This window comes from Strigops habroptila, chromosome 3, assembly GCF_004027225.2.
Source record: "Strigops habroptila isolate Jane chromosome 3, bStrHab1.2.pri, whole genome shotgun sequence".
Taxonomy (NCBI): domain Eukaryota; kingdom Metazoa; phylum Chordata; class Aves; order Psittaciformes; family Psittacidae; genus Strigops; species Strigops habroptila.
The window spans coordinates 37,718,642-37,733,845 of record NC_044279.2 but is presented as its reverse complement, the minus strand read 5'-3'; the positions used below and the strand labels follow the sequence as shown (position 1 = coordinate 37,733,845).

Here is a 15,204-nt window from a genome sequence, read left to right as displayed (position 1 = left end):
CACAGCACTCCTGACACAGTATTGGCACTTTCGGAGATCTGATCAGTTTAAATGTTTGGAGGAGCATTCTGTAAGCAAGAGTCTCTTCTGGTTTAGAAAACCTAATGAGAAAAATGCTTGCACAGACAATTTGAAATCAAGAAAGTACTCTTGCTCCTTTGGCGAGCAGCCCTGTTGTCTGGCAGGGCACCGCATTGTGCTTGCAGGGCCAGCAGGGTCACTGGTGGCTCAGCTCTTGGGGCTCCCACACAGACAGTGAGTGCCTCTGCTTGTCCCTGCTTCCAGCTGCTGCGAATGTGCTGCAGGCATCAAGGACTTCTTCATGACCTGAGCATGAAGAAACTAGTCCAATTAAAAAACATGTTGTCTTCTTGCAGCAACCACTGGAATAGGAAAGGGAATATAAAGATAGGCTACAGTAGACATGACAAGGGGAGGGCGGGCAAGGAGCGCAATGCAGCCTGGCACACTCGCCACCAACCACCCTCTCATCAAGGGTTTGTAAAGTTGGCCCAAGTTCAGTACTTCACAGTTAAACACACAGAATATTTGGTCATCTCTCCCAAACTCTACCTTCCCCTCAGCAGAACTCCTACCCATATAAAATTTGTAGTGTAAAAAGCTGTAAAACCCCTTAAACTGGAGTTTTGGGCACTAAGTTCTTCTTCAGCTTTTTCCTCTTTCTTTCATCATCAAAAAATGAGTAATCCTCCAGTATCACCAGAAAAAGGTAGCATTTAACTTCAGAGACTATTCCTAGGATTCCAACTGAAAGCCTCTACAGACAGGACTGGAATAAACTGCTCTCACTGAACGCACCAGGCCAACCTGAACCAGTGAGCTACAGCAGCCCAAGTGGTTGGTTACCCTTTGTGCTGATGCCTGAAGCATCTGAGGACCGAGGGTGTGCACTGCAGCTGTCCGAAGGGAGCTGCCCTTCTTGCTTCTACACAAAGACAACTCGATGAATATGAATTTTTATTTATTTTGGTGTATTTTAAGTGGAACCAGGAGAGGAACAGAAGGAAAGAGGGTTGTATAAAACCCCTGATTTACTTGAAAGCGAATTCTTCCCCACAACACATAGAAACCGAAATAAGTTAAAACCAACTGAAGTCAGTTATTTCATGCCATTGATGGAGATCCGCTCTTTTCAAGCTTCTGTTCCACAACCTCACAGAAAATAGATCATTAAAAAAAAGCTACTAGGTGAGATCTGGTCCACACATCCTCACTGTGTTCATCTGGTACTGGAGAAAATTTAACATGGGCGATTGTCTGGTACGCGTTTTCTGGGGAGAAAAAAAGAGAAATCAGAAAATTGCTCACACACACTGATGTCCACCAGCCTCCCCACCCACCCTTATTTTTAAGCTGGTATTTTGTATTCAGTGCTTATCTCACAGCACAAAAGACAGCATCATCTCAAAGCTAATACACCACCTCTGACCACAGTAAAAATCCCCTGCAATTCACAAAGCAGTGCAAACCACCTGGGAGCAGGCATGCATGGGATAACCTGCCTACAAGGGACATTTCTTCCTGAACTTTAACAAATGTGCTTTTGTTTTAGCCACAGATTCTACTTTAGAAGCAGCTAGTCATTTCACTGTGATTCTTGCCTAAAGAAAAAAGAAAAGCAGCATGATCCCCTACATTTTAGTCAGCCACTTCTGCAAATGTTTTAGCGCTATCTATGGCACATGAGTAGCTGGTGACCCAAGATTACCTAGGCACTACTCAGGAATGCTAATTTAAGTGCACTGATGGCTCAAAGGGCCTGTTTATAGTGCTAACACAAAAAAACCCCTCATGTAACATGAACGTTAGCATGCCAGATGTCAGTCTTCATTACAAACGCCAATATTTCTAGGATAAGACTTTTCTGCAATTCCTCTTCCACAGGAGGAGGTTGCTCTGTACCTCTGTAACTGACCATGTAGATACTCTGATCATACCTCGGTGCTGCTTTAATAATGTCATCTACACGAAGAATCATTTCTGCTGCTTCAGCTGCGCTCAGCAAAACTTGTCTCTTGACTTGGAAACTTTCTGTTACTCCCAAGGCTGCCATGTCTCCAATGGTACCCTCTTTCATATCTGGAAGGAGAGACACATTAAGAGCTTGTTTGTCTGTTTGTTTTTAATGTGTAGGCTTTCTAAGGAAATTACAAGGAAGCTGACAGTATGGTAACTTACCTGCTCAAATGAACGACATTAAGAGTAAGGAAAATATTAAAGTCTTTTACTTTAAGCCTAACATATTGCAATTAAAAAAAAAAAAAAAATTGGTTTTAAATCAATACCTTTCTTTTTAAGCTTCATCTAACCACACTCAATTGAAGTGAGGAAAGACTTTTTTACAGGTGGAACCCATCCCCTTGAAAAACAAAGCATTTCACTCTATTGTGAAAAGCTTGGTAGAACAATAAAGAACTGTAACACTGCAGCCTACATTCTGTGCAAAGCAAACAGCAATCAGCGTACTTCCAGCTGAATGTATCAATGACAATTAGATGTGAGCAAGTTTAATAAGCCTCATTGCCCTCCCAAGCAGCAGTCCAGTAACAGAAGTGATGCCCCTTACCAAGTCCATAAGTAGTCTTCCCTTCACTGTGAGCAGCTCTGAGCTGAGCAACCAAATCTGCACTGTCATAGCCAGCATTATCAGCTATTATTGTTGGGATCTATGGGAATAAACACAGGTTGTTTTTAACTCATGCAGGGACTGATCCCTAGTAAACATGAAACATACTTTGATATTACTAGCTTACTGTTCACTTTCAAGAAGAGGAAGTTTCATGGCAGATGTATTCCAGTGATCAGAAGAAAAAAAGCAAACTATTTTTCTAAGGATTTTGCTTAAAACCTTGTTATAAGAGAGTATCTGAGAGGACAGAATCATGTTAGCAGATTTTTCAGTTCTTTTTACATGGGGAGAAAGAAATCTGTCTATTTCAGACTACAACTGGAGAAATGGTTTCATTTTAAGAACATGAGCTTGCTGCTAAGCATTCACCACCTGATCATTCTGTTCACTCTGTAAGTGACAGTAGTGCAAACTGCAGGTGCTGTCAAGAAGTAACGCCAAGTCTTACCATGCTCTTTAATTTTCTTGCAGAAATGTTTTCCTATGGTCTTTCATTTCCTAAGAAAAGCTTTCCTTAAATTAACTAACAGGAAGGCATTTTTTTCCCCTCAAATTGACAGTCTGTTAGCACAGTAATATTCTATAAACATTTCTTGTGATGCATCTTACTGGGAAGTAAAGAGTGAACTCCAATGCAAGTCTAGAAACTTCTAGATAGTGCTAGAGCATGAATACAATCAAATAGCACTAGAGTATCAATAGAATTGAAAAGCTGCTCTTTCATACATCAGTTGCCAACTGAATAAGCTGAGATTTTTATGTGCTATTTCTGCTGCACTTTTAACCTTGCAGGTTAAGAGAAGCAAGAACCACTTAGAAAAGCGCTAGCATTAAACATTCAGAATTCTGTAACATGCAGCATTATTAACACACCAATACTTATTTTCTAAGAGAGAAAACAGTAAGTTTTCCCATTTGTTCATCCAAGTTGTGTTGCTAAATTTCACTTTTTTACTTTTAGACAACCAAAACTTTGAAAGAGAAACAACTATCTGATGTCAGAAGTTAGTAAATTCATGAAACTTTGTATCTATTAATCCAAGCAATCTGACTGAACAAACTTACCATTCGTAAGGCTTTAGCAAAGGATTCCATTGCAACAGACTCTTTGCCAGGTGTTCTGATGGCAAGTTCTGCAACAGCATTAGCCATCAGCATCTCTGAACAACCTAGTCATTAAAGACACACAGATGTTGATGTCTGAATTGAACAGTATTACAAAATGTATATCACAAAGAAAGAATCTAATATTCACCTCCACCGTACACAGTTCTAGTGTCCTTCACGGTCTGGGCAAGAACACAGAGAGCATCGTGCAAAGACCTCTCTGCTTCATCTAGAATCTGCTGTGTTGCTCCACGCAAAACTATGGTGCAAGCTTCACCTAAAAAGTACAAATGCAAAAAGATTAAAAAAATCAAAACAAACCAACACACAAAAAAAGAGGCTACTGCAAAGCATTTGTAACAGTTTTGTTATCACTGCAGTCAAGTTTTACACAGATCAATTTTGGGGGAAAAAGGAGGCAAGATGACATTTCACAGGCAGAATGAAATTATGTACGCTATACTATCGCATCAGTGGTAAAACACTTACCCATTGCCACTCCAGAGAAATGAATGAGCTTATCTTCTCCAATCATGACTTCCTCAATAAGCTTGCAGCTTCCTAGTTTTACTAGCTCAGGGTGATCAAAGGTTGATGCAATTTCACCACCTACAAATGTAAGACCATATATAAGTTAAAGCTCATGATGAAAACATCCATTCGGGCAAGATTTAACCAAGGGGGCATGAGCGGTTATGAAAACAAGCAAACAAACAAAACACCCTTCAAAATTGCCTCTCCTCCCCTCCCAGTTTAAATTAATAATACTGATAAGCCAAATTTTTCCAGTGTCAGCATACGGTACCAGAAACCTTCCACTTCCTTAACAAACCAGTATTTTGTTTCACATCAGAAAAACTATAATAGTTGGAATGCTTTTGAGTTCTGTCTGGGTAAGAGACTAAACGTTGATCTTTGCGAGTATTAACATGGCAATCTGTTTAAAGTTTTAATAGCATTTACTGATGTAGTATTTATAAAATACTGTATCAAGTTTGTTATGTTCTTAAACTTGAGCTTGTGCCAGTATTCATTTTGCCTGTCTGATCATGGCTGAGAACCATTGGCCACCACTTTCCTGAACTGAGTTTCATGCAGTGTTGTAGCAGCAATATTGTGCACTATTTGTAACTCCTGTATTGTAAACAAAACTGGTATTACAAAGACTAAAATGCCTCTGAACAGAATATTGTTCTAGTACTTTGCTCTTCCTATTAAAAAACCATTTACATGTATGCGCTCCCAATCTATGCTCAATTATTCCACAGTGGCTTGCAGCACTGCTGTAGCTGTAGCAGTACAAGGGAAGACAAGATTTGTAGTAGAGTCTGTGCTTACTAAAAGCCTATCTATTTTTTTCAGCTATACATTTGATCCAGTGTGGTCTGATATGGTCCATTTGTTCTGCCTACAAAATTTGCTTTGACTTTGTTCTGGAACATAAGCAACATTCCTCTCAATCAAGCGTCTGCCTGCGTCAGTGAGTCCTCAGACAGTTACACACAATTGCTACTTCAGCTTTGCTAAGCTAAACACGTCAGCATATTTTCCTTTCTCCCTGCAAACCAAGCTCTCCATTCTCATGAAGATTTTCACAATAAGCTTTTTAGTAACATTCCAATTAACAATCTCTAACTTCAGCAACGAGAATCATCTGTAGCATTCCAGATGTTTCATTTTCATTGGTTATCAGAATCACATTTACACTGACCACTACCAAAAATACCGAGCTTATTTGTGTTCACCTCAAGATGATGACTCAGGCCCGTATTTTTAACAATCAAAAAATTGTTAAATTTGTTGTGATGACTATTATCACAATCAAACAACAGCCATTTATAACCAGATGGTATTCATTAATAGTGGATTCATCTTATTCTTTCTATTGCTAAGTTTCATCTTTTCCCTAGAAAACAAGTATTTCAGAAGCTTATCAAGCAGGGACTTAACTGAGAATATTTTTAAAACATGAAAGAAAATTACCAACTGGCACTACTAACTGGATAAATCATATTCTACAGTTCGCATTATGATCCTTTATTCACAGTTACTGGAGGAAAAAAAAAGTACGTTTAAATCACTATGCAGGAAGGATCCAGAATCAAAACAGTTAGTTTATGCATGAAGTATAACATACTAAAGTTAGACACTGAGTTACCTGCTTCTGAAAAAAATACTGAGTTATACAGCAGTTGATAAATCAAAGTAATTTCAAAGTTACTTACGCCCAATTTTGTATTGTATTTAAAGCTCTGTAAAATAATGCTTATTTGGAGTACTTTTCATATTCACAAATCTGCTTAATAGCAAAAAATACAATTAGGTGATCACACATTAACATTTACTAAAGATCAAACAAATAATGTGCCCCTTCAAGCTTCATACAAGATACTCTACATACCTGTAACAAGAGCCAGACGTTCAACACCAGCAAAGTCTGCATGTTCAATAGCCATGACGCCAGCAGCTCCAAAGAGCTGTTCAGGGTAGTTGTAAATCAACTGTCTACAATTAGAACACAGGCACATCTTCCCATTACACATGGAACAAAACCAGAGTAACAAAAGGACACCCGATTCTCAGTAGCATGGACATGCAACGGGTTTCTGAAAACTACAAAAGCAGTCAGCATGTGAGACACCTACCACACATGGAATGTTACACCACACAGAAGCAAATGCATTGACAGGAAAATAGACAAAGCTTAAAAAAAAAAGAAAAATTTAAAAAAATCAAACCTCATAGCTCTTTGAAATACCCTTCCCCTGAAGACACGCTATCACACTAAGCACAAGGACACTTTAAATACTAAGACCTTTGATCCTAAGTGCCTGCTGGGCACTTGACTACCTATTCTAGCAGGGTGCACTAGAACAATATGTGAAGTAATGTCTTTTAATTCCTTCACCAATACAAAATCCAAACAGTTTACAAATCTGTGAACAACCAATGGCCAGTCTTGTAACATATACAAATAGCAGACCACGGAGAAGAGTATGTACTTCCTTATTAATACACATCCCCATCTCAACAAAGTAGCTGTCTAAAGCTGAATGGTCAATGACCATTCAGGAGTGCTACGCCAAATCATTCTTCCCTTCCAAATTAAAGACCAAGTGCTGCAGAAATCCAGCAGAAGCTGGGAGAGGTGATCTGCAGCAAGAAAGGTGTTTCTAATCTATCTTCAAAAGCGACAATTGGCACTGCTGGGTATATGCAGAGAAGACACCTCCCACCCCGGATCCATATGACCTTGGCCTTTGTCACACGTCTCCTCAGGGGTGTTTGACTAACATTTACAGTATCTGATGTGATGTGGATCTACAGCATGCCTATAAGAAGTCAATTTTATCAGGGAACATATTTGAACGCCAAAAGTCAATCTAATTGCAGCACCACTAACCTGGCTTCAGTGATTAATGCTACCTGAGCTTCCTTAGGGCAACCACCAGTGTCCCAAGCACACTGGATAGCAGCAGTGGAGCTAAGGATTTTCTGAATACTTCAAAGGATTCTTCCATCAGTTTGCCAACAGGGCTCCTGACTCTAGGACTCTGCACGTGTACCATGTTCAGTGGACAAAGTACTCATTTTGCCCAAGGTAGAACGCAATGTATGTGAAACATGACATAGACGGAGGGGCTCTAAGATTCATCAGTCTGTCAGTGGTTCTTACAGATGTTTAACACAAATTTAGAAGGTGAGTTTTAAGATGCACCATGTCTTGAAAGAGTAAATTTTTGCTTCTGTGGAAAACAGTGCCACTCTTACAACTTTGTAACTCTCACCTTTTTCCAAGAAAGGACATACCTGTTAATAAAGCAGTTTATTCCATGCTTCAGAATACTCTCGACCTTCTCCTTCATTTTTTCTTTTTCTGCCTGTTCTATTTCTGCCACTTTTGCTGCAGAGTCCACTCTAACGCGAGAGCCAAAAATCTAAACCAAAGAAAACAAAGAATTCAGTCTAAAAATAAAGTCAATTTACAAAAACATTGTTTCACAACAGTAGTTGAGTCCCATACCTTAATCTTGTCTGTATCCATACCAGTATTTGCAATAAGAATCTTTGCATTTTCAATTCTTTTTGGCTGATTTACACCAATCTTCTTATCAAGTAAAAAGCCTGTAGTAACAGAAAGGCCTTGTAAGACTTCAAATTTAAAAAGGAGAACAATTAATTTAAATTATTACAAAAACCCCTCATATTTACTATTCAATTTAATAATAACACAGCAATGTTTCCTAGAACAAATTTGTGTAGAGATGCGTAACTATTAACAGCTTCATTTCTCAAGCATGCTTACAGCCAACACACAGACTTACCCTCATCTAAGTAGGAATCAGCCAAACTTCCACCAAGTTTCTTAATGACGTGGATAGCCTCCAAATTACCAGAACCTTTCAACCTAAGGACAGCTTCCACAGCCAACTTGACAAAGTGATCTTTATGATGAGTAAGTAATTTGGATGAAAGGGTCGTTCCTGCAATGTTCATCAAATCTTCGCGGAACTTCACTTCATCATCACTAAAATAAAGGCAGTACAGTTAAAGTGGAAAGTCTGAAAGCTTTAACTATTGTTAACCTACCACTGCGAGTCTCTCTCTGCTTCCTCTTGCCTGTGTTTATGTGCACTGTGTTCCATTTTGAGAAATGATACCCAGAATCCCACCAGTGCCCCAGAATACAACCTTAAACTTGAAAGTTCAACTAGGAGAACCTTTGCATTCAGCTTTAGAAAATCTGTACTCTCAAAGTATTGGGTAAAGAAAACAGTTACATTTAAAATCAGAGTATGAAATCTGAAATAACAGCTCAGATTTTTGTTCTAGGGAGCAACTTATTCCTTGTATTTTGTTTCTGCATATTGTAACTAATTTTAAATCATTTCATAAAGCCTCTGCAGTTTATCAAGAGAAACAAAAAAAAAGAAGCCTTTAACTGTTAAAATTTATAAAGTCAGCCTTTACACTACTTAAAAGAGAGCGAAGAACTTCCCAGTGGTATATAATTCTTACTGATGTTTTAGTCCTGACCGGTTTAAAAAGACCTACAGCAAATGTACATTACTAACCCATGATCCACAGCTGCTTTCAAAAGTGCCTCTCTTGAAGCTTTCGTGGCTGCTCTCCAGCCTGCAATAATGGTCTGAGGATGAATCTTCTTTGCAATCAGTAATTCTGCCTCCTATTTAAACGAAAGAAATAATCAGGTTTTTTCCCCAAGGTACACTTACATTAACTATGAAAGACATTTCCAAGTAATACGAAAATTCTGAATGGCAGTGAAAACCAGAGAGCTGGTAACAATGAAATTAAAGTCACCCTACTGGCGGCTTTTTTTCCAATCTAGGCAAATACAATCTGCCCTTGGAATACTGTCAAGAAATTTTGATTAATGAAAAAAACCAACCATAGACTTCAAAATAGCTATCTTTAGCTTCATGTTTGAGATCAGTTTCTTGTTCGCTTAAAGCTGCAACTTAAAGTATAGTTGGAAAAACAAACATCTTCAAACTCCCTTTTTGAGAGGAACTTGGCAAACTGACAGATCATTTCTCAGATGCTTTTGATCACAGCTCCTGGATCTGAGATGATTAGATTTACTGGCACAGCTCTGCTAACAAGAATTCCTCACTTCTGAAGTCTCTTTCATAGTAATTTCAGATTTAGAGTTTGGCAGTATAAGCTCTTACGTAAATATAAAAACCATGCAGAGTTTAAAGGAACAGCATGAATTCAGGTCTTGTGCATACAAGAACAGAATTTAACATGCCTTCCCCCCCCCAAGATGTTATGGAGAAGGATTTCAGAGGCCTGAATGTTACAACTAAGCAGTGCTGCATGCTGCTCAATGCAACATCCAAGAAGCGACTCACGAGAGATACTTCTCTGTTTCACTTACATAATAAAGGAAGAGAGAATAATTTTCTAAAATGTACCAAATTAAAATACTAGTGAATTTGTAAATGGTAATATAAGGAATATAGTTTAAAATATTTTTTTATATATATTTGATGACACAATACCTAGATTGGGTTTTTTCCCCTATCAACTTCAATGGCAATGGAGCAAGGTATTCCTATACTTTCAGAGCCCTCTTCATAAACATCAACCACCACACCTTGCATTAATACCACAGGAGCACACTGCCAAACAGAAACACATCTGAAAAACTGTAATACGTCACCCTCAGTAATTCAGCTGCCAACACCGTGACAGACGTAGTTCCATCACCAACTTCATCATCTTGAACCTTTGACATATCTAAAGAAGGAAAACTCTGCAGTAATGTTTTCATTCAAAATACCACACTCACTAATACCAGCTTCACATACAATTATTTTTACTTCGCGTTTGGAGAAGAAAAGAGAATTTTATTCTTTGATAGTTTAAAAAGGTCACTCTAAGTCACAGAAAAACCTGTGCATATCAAATTCAGCATCCTCCCAATTCCTCCTCTTTATCCGCAAGCTATATACCAGTTCCAGCCTGGTAATGGTCAAGAGCTACTCCCCTCTCTCCCCATTCTTAAAAATGATCATAAAAAGGAAGCAAGGTCGGATACAAGCTCTAGAGTATCCATACTGGATCAGAGAATATAACAGCCATGTATGCTGCATGAACTGCTGACACAGAAGGACCAGCAAACATGAAACCATTAAGAAACTGGACACTGAATTGTTCAGTGTCCTGTTTGACACTAAAACTGGACCACTGGCACACTAAGACAGTTTATCACTAAGGTTAACTCTGTCCAGAGTACAGTGTTGATTAAGTGATAAAAAGAGATTTAAATCGGGAGAACCTGAGAGACTCTCTGTACCCCCGTAGATTTCTGTTCCAAATTTTCTCAGTGAAAAAAGAGGGACACACAGTTGTCTTGTCCCTCTGACTCTTGGGACTAATGAGGGCTGAGGGAAAACAAGAAGATACCAGAACAGTTTTGCAAGAGCAGCACACACCTCAATTTTACTTTTGCAGAGTTCCACAACTCTTGCAACACCTTGGCTTCCTTACTTCCGGAATTCTGCCTCTCCCCCCCCGCCCCGCTTCAATTTTTCACATTATTTAAAAAAAGTTAGTTCTAAGCACAAACAAAAACTGCAATAACAAAGTTACAAATGAAAAAACACCAAGTACTGCAATGACAAGCCATTAAAAACTCACCAACCAAGACCTTGGCAGCTGGGTTGTCAACTCCAATCGCTTTCAGGATGGTTGCACCATCATTGGTAACTGTTACTGTGCTAACTCTCCCAGTACTTAGAAGAATCTTGTCCTACAAGATGCCAGATTTAGAACAGCGCTTGAAAACGTACTGCAACTATTAAAAGTAAATTAACAGGTGTAACTACTGAGAACTTGCAGCTATCTTACCATGCCTTTAGGCCCCAGAGTGCTCTTGACCAGGTCACCGATAGCAATGGCACCAACAAACGATGACTGAAATGAAAGCAAATATACCTGAGAGAATGATTTATTTCTACTTTAACACAAGAATTATATGCTAGCCCATAACTTGCAAGGGGACATCTTAACCCAACCCTTCCACAGCCACACTTCTTTCAGCAGAGCCTGGGGCGAAGTTTCTTGAACTGATGCATTTTGATAACTGATCAAATACACTGAATTATCACAGAAACCATAAAAGCCTGTCTCACAGGCAAAAAAAAATGCCTCTCAATGAACATCAACCTTCCGAGCTAGAGTTACTTAGTTTTTGAACAACTATGAGGAGCTTCTCTAATTGTTAGCATGAACAACACTCCTCCTTCCTTCTGTTCATAGACATACAAGAAAAAACAGTAAGAGAAAGATGAAGTTCCACATCACCATAAACTGAAAGCACATTTAACAGTAGACAAGACTACCCCAAATGTTACCAGTTTCTCAGAGACTTAAACTTACCAGCCGAGCTGTTTCTGCCTTTTCTTCATCTGCACCTGCCTTGAAAATGTTCACAGGAGCAAGGGAAAGGGATGCCTAAAGCAAAGTTAACATAAGAATATTCCTTTAGCTTTAATAACACTATGCATTTTAGAAAAAAATCCCTCAACAATCTAAACAATTACTGAAATTATTTATTTCTATACCCCATCTGGTCTTGATAAAAGGTATATCCAGGATAAAGTCATCTTGACTCTTTAAAATCTACCTTGCAATCTCAATCACATAAATTGATTTCAAGACCGACTGCAATGTGCTCTTACAGACTGCACATCATATTCCCTGGTAAGGTCTAGGAGCCTGGAAGGCTGTTACCAGACCCTTACTTCATGGCCCTGCTGTTCTGCGCGGCTGTTCGACTCAACCCAAAGACAGGCACCACGAGCAGAACCTAAAAGAATCTAGTTAACTAACCACATCAGGTCTTTAGTATTTTAGTATTTTTGTTGAGCCCTAATCATTTTCTTGCATTCTCATGCAAATTAATTACAGCAGTAATGAATATATTCCTTTAAACACCAACAGTTGCAAAGAACTCAAGGCCTTAACTGAATTAGGATCAAATCCTAAAAGAACAAACGTTACAACCTTCTTAACAGAGTTCGGTGACTTTTTGCTTTGCTGCGCAGCCAGCTCACCACTTTTGCTACGCTAAGTGACCGTTACATCACTGCTTTGACAACAAAAACCAAGAGGCTGCCGCGGTAGGCGGCCTCACACAGCGGGAGGGCAGCACTCGGTCGGGCATCGAGAGCGGCCGCCCACGCTCGGGGCCTCGGTGCTGCCTCTCAGGGCTTCCAGGGACACGCGGGGCAGAAGCAGCGGCCTGCACGGCGCCACCCGCGCCGCGGGCGGGCTCGGAGCCCCTCCTGCGGGGCCATGGGGAGGGGCGGCGCCAACCGCGGCCCGACCTGCACCACCCCCCCCACGCCGGCCCGGCCGCGCCCTCACGGGCCCTCCTCGCGAGCGCTCTAGAACGTTCCAGGCCCAACACGCCGCCGCCTCCCCTCCTCCCTCCCCGCGCGGGCAGGGCGCGAGGCCGCCGCAAAACGAGCGCCGCCGCCGCCGGACAAAGCGCGGGAGAGGGGCGCGGCCGCCGGGCCCTCGCACGCGTGTCTGCGGGGAGCGCGGCCGCCGCCCTGCCCGGCCGCGCAGGGCCGCGCAGCACCGGGCGGGCCGAAGCGCCGCCACGCCGCGGGCTCACCATGGTGCCGGTGCTGCCGCCGACCGGGACCCCGCCAACCGCCGCCTCCACCACAGAACCAGCGCGCGGACACGCAGCGCTCACGAGCTCCCGCCGGAACTGGCGTCAGAGGAGCCGGCGGTTCCGGCGGCGCGCGGCCCGCTGGGAGCCGCAGTCCCGTCCGCCCCCGCCCTCCCTCAGGAGGAGGCGGCCCCGGCTCCGCGGCGGGGGCTCTCCGGGTTTTCCCAGGACTCACGGGACTCGGAGCCCCGCTGCCGCCCCCCCCCGCGCTGTGTAACGCCGCCTCTCGTGCGGCGGCACCTGACAGGGGCTCGCCCGGCAGCGCCCCGCAGCGCGCCGGTCTTTCTCCGCAGAGCTGCCGTCTGGGCACTGTATTTCTATACAGAGTTATTTCTGCCCCTGCAAAGGAGGTTGAAGGTTGAATTTCACAGTTTGATTTCATCGTACTCACGGAAGTCAGTTCTCAAACTGGTCAAAAGTATTTTAAATGAACGGTTCCTGGCTTCCAGTGCACTTGCCAGTGTCCTGGTGTCTGCTGGTATACCATGCAGATCACCAACTAAAAGTAGTGAATGGGAGACAACCCCAGTGCAATCCCTCTTGACACATTCTTTTTACAAGGGCGTGTAGTGACAGGACAAGGGGCTTAAAACTGAAAGGGGCAGATTTAGGTTAGATATTAGGAAGTTCTTGCTGTGAGGGTGGTGAGACACTGGCACAGGTTGCCCAGAGAAGCTGCGGCTGCCCCATCCCTGGCAGTGTTCAAGACCAGGTTGGACAGGGCTTGGAGCAGCCTGGTCTAATGGAAGGTGTCCCTGCCCATGGCAGGGGGTTGGGACTGCATGGTCTTTAAAGTCCCTTCCAAACAAAACCATTCTGTGATTCTACAGTTCATTCCAGTATTAAAAAATTGGTAACTAGTCTCTTGGTAGCTCAGCAAACACAGACCACATCCAAGCCTTTTTCTGTTGCTGCTTTTCCTCCACACAGAAAGCCCCCTAGTTACCTGGTCACAGATAGAAGAAAAAAAAAAAAAAAAAAGTGAATTGGTTTGTATGGTTTGTTCCTCAAGAATTAATTCCAGCTGCTATTCCTCTTCCTGCTGCCAGATACAAATCTCTCGGGATATACACAAATCTGTTTGTTCTAGATTCAAACTGGCCAAAGACAGTAGGTACCTACCTCATTGAAGGCAGCAAATCTCTGCTTTCACATCTATCTTTGGTTTTAAGTATGTGAACACCTTGCCAGTATTTCGCTTGTGTTCTTTGGGCTTTTTGCTTTGTTAGGTATGTTTGTTCTCCCCCTCCCCGGTCTCCGCAACCTTGTTCTGAAAACGGGAGTGCTAACTGAATTCTAACATCTTCAGTTTTCCTCATGGTTATGTACAAAAACATCTTATGTTTTGGCTAGGGCTAACATCTAACTAAAACAATATTAAGTGCTTTTATCTCAGAATTAGAGCATTCATAAAGATGTGCACTGAACTAATGATTCATTTTAATTCACATTTGCTGCTACCAAGGTGGGAGCTGGGAAAAGAAAAAAAGAGATTTTAAAGTGCCTCGAGAATTAATTGTGGCCTTTGGAAGGTCAAATTCTTATAGAAAAACTTACTACAGCAAACCTGTAAGTTTGGTTTAAGGGGCTTTTGCCTATTGCTAAGCTGTGAGTTTTAACGTGTAAAAGCAGCAACACCAGAATAGGAAGAGCTGAGAAGCAGCACTACCGTGTTCCTGCCTCTCGCTTCCGGCTGCACAGTGCTCTCACCTCTGTTGTGTTAATGGCAATTTTTAGTCGCACTGTGAATAAGTGAAGGAAAAAAGAAAATGTCCCTCACTTCAATGTTTTCATAAACCCACACTTTGTAAATCCCCTCATCTCTTTCAAGGTTAAGAAACAGAGCTTGTTTCAGCCCCAAAGACTGTTCGACACACTGCACAACTCAGCGAAGCACAGGCTTGGTTGCTCAGGGGTGAATTCCCAACCAGACCTCCATGTGTCTCCATATCTACTGATAGCGCTTTAATTCAGATGGAGACCTCCTGCTTATAGCCAAGCTATTAACGATGTAGGAGGAGTAATAGAGCAGCAACCGTTCTCTGGTTTCTCTGGGACCGGTAACTGAGGCATTGATCACAGCATCAAGTTTGAGTTTAAGTTCACTCAGGCCCGTCTCTTAAACCTCTGAGCAGTTACGATTCTGAGGGTGGGAGGAAAGAAATGAGAGACTCTTCACAAAATCCAATTCTTCAGGTGCTCCCAACAGAGAATGAACAGATGTATGACTGTG

At 41.7% G+C, this 15,204-nt stretch overlaps 1 protein-coding gene across 1 annotated transcript; it reads right to left on the bottom strand.

Moving 5' to 3' along the window:
• Positions 1-965: 965 nt before the first annotated feature.
• CCT2 (chaperonin containing TCP1 subunit 2) lies at positions 966-13,189 on the bottom strand. Its single transcript, XM_030477983.1, has 16 exons — positions 12,912-13,189; positions 11,669-11,743; positions 11,138-11,203; positions 10,928-11,039; positions 9,948-10,024; positions 8,833-8,945; positions 8,083-8,285; positions 7,782-7,882; positions 7,568-7,695; positions 6,159-6,262; positions 4,247-4,366; positions 3,906-4,034; positions 3,716-3,819; positions 2,588-2,687; positions 1,959-2,100; positions 966-1,292 (listed from the first exon to the last, which is right to left on the bottom strand). The coding sequence occupies exons 1-16, from the start codon at positions 12,912-12,914 to the stop codon at positions 1,262-1,264; spliced, it is 1,608 nt and encodes a 535-aa protein (XP_030333843.1). The 5' UTR covers positions 12,915-13,189; the 3' UTR covers positions 966-1,261.
• Positions 13,190-15,204: the final 2,015 nt, after the last annotated feature.

What these genes read in the sequence shown, in the direction of transcription:
- CCT2 (XM_030477983.1), bottom strand. An exon ending in AGGCAGAAACAGCTCGGCTG is followed by an intron (nt 11,204 to 11,668) that starts GTAAGTTTAAGT and finishes CTTTCATTTCAG; the next exon opens with TCATCGTTTGTTGGTGCCAT. An exon ending in AGCTGCCAAGGTCTTGGTTG is followed by an intron (nt 10,025 to 10,927) that starts GTGAGTTTTTAA and finishes TTCCTTCTTTAG; the next exon opens with ATATGTCAAAGGTTCAAGAT.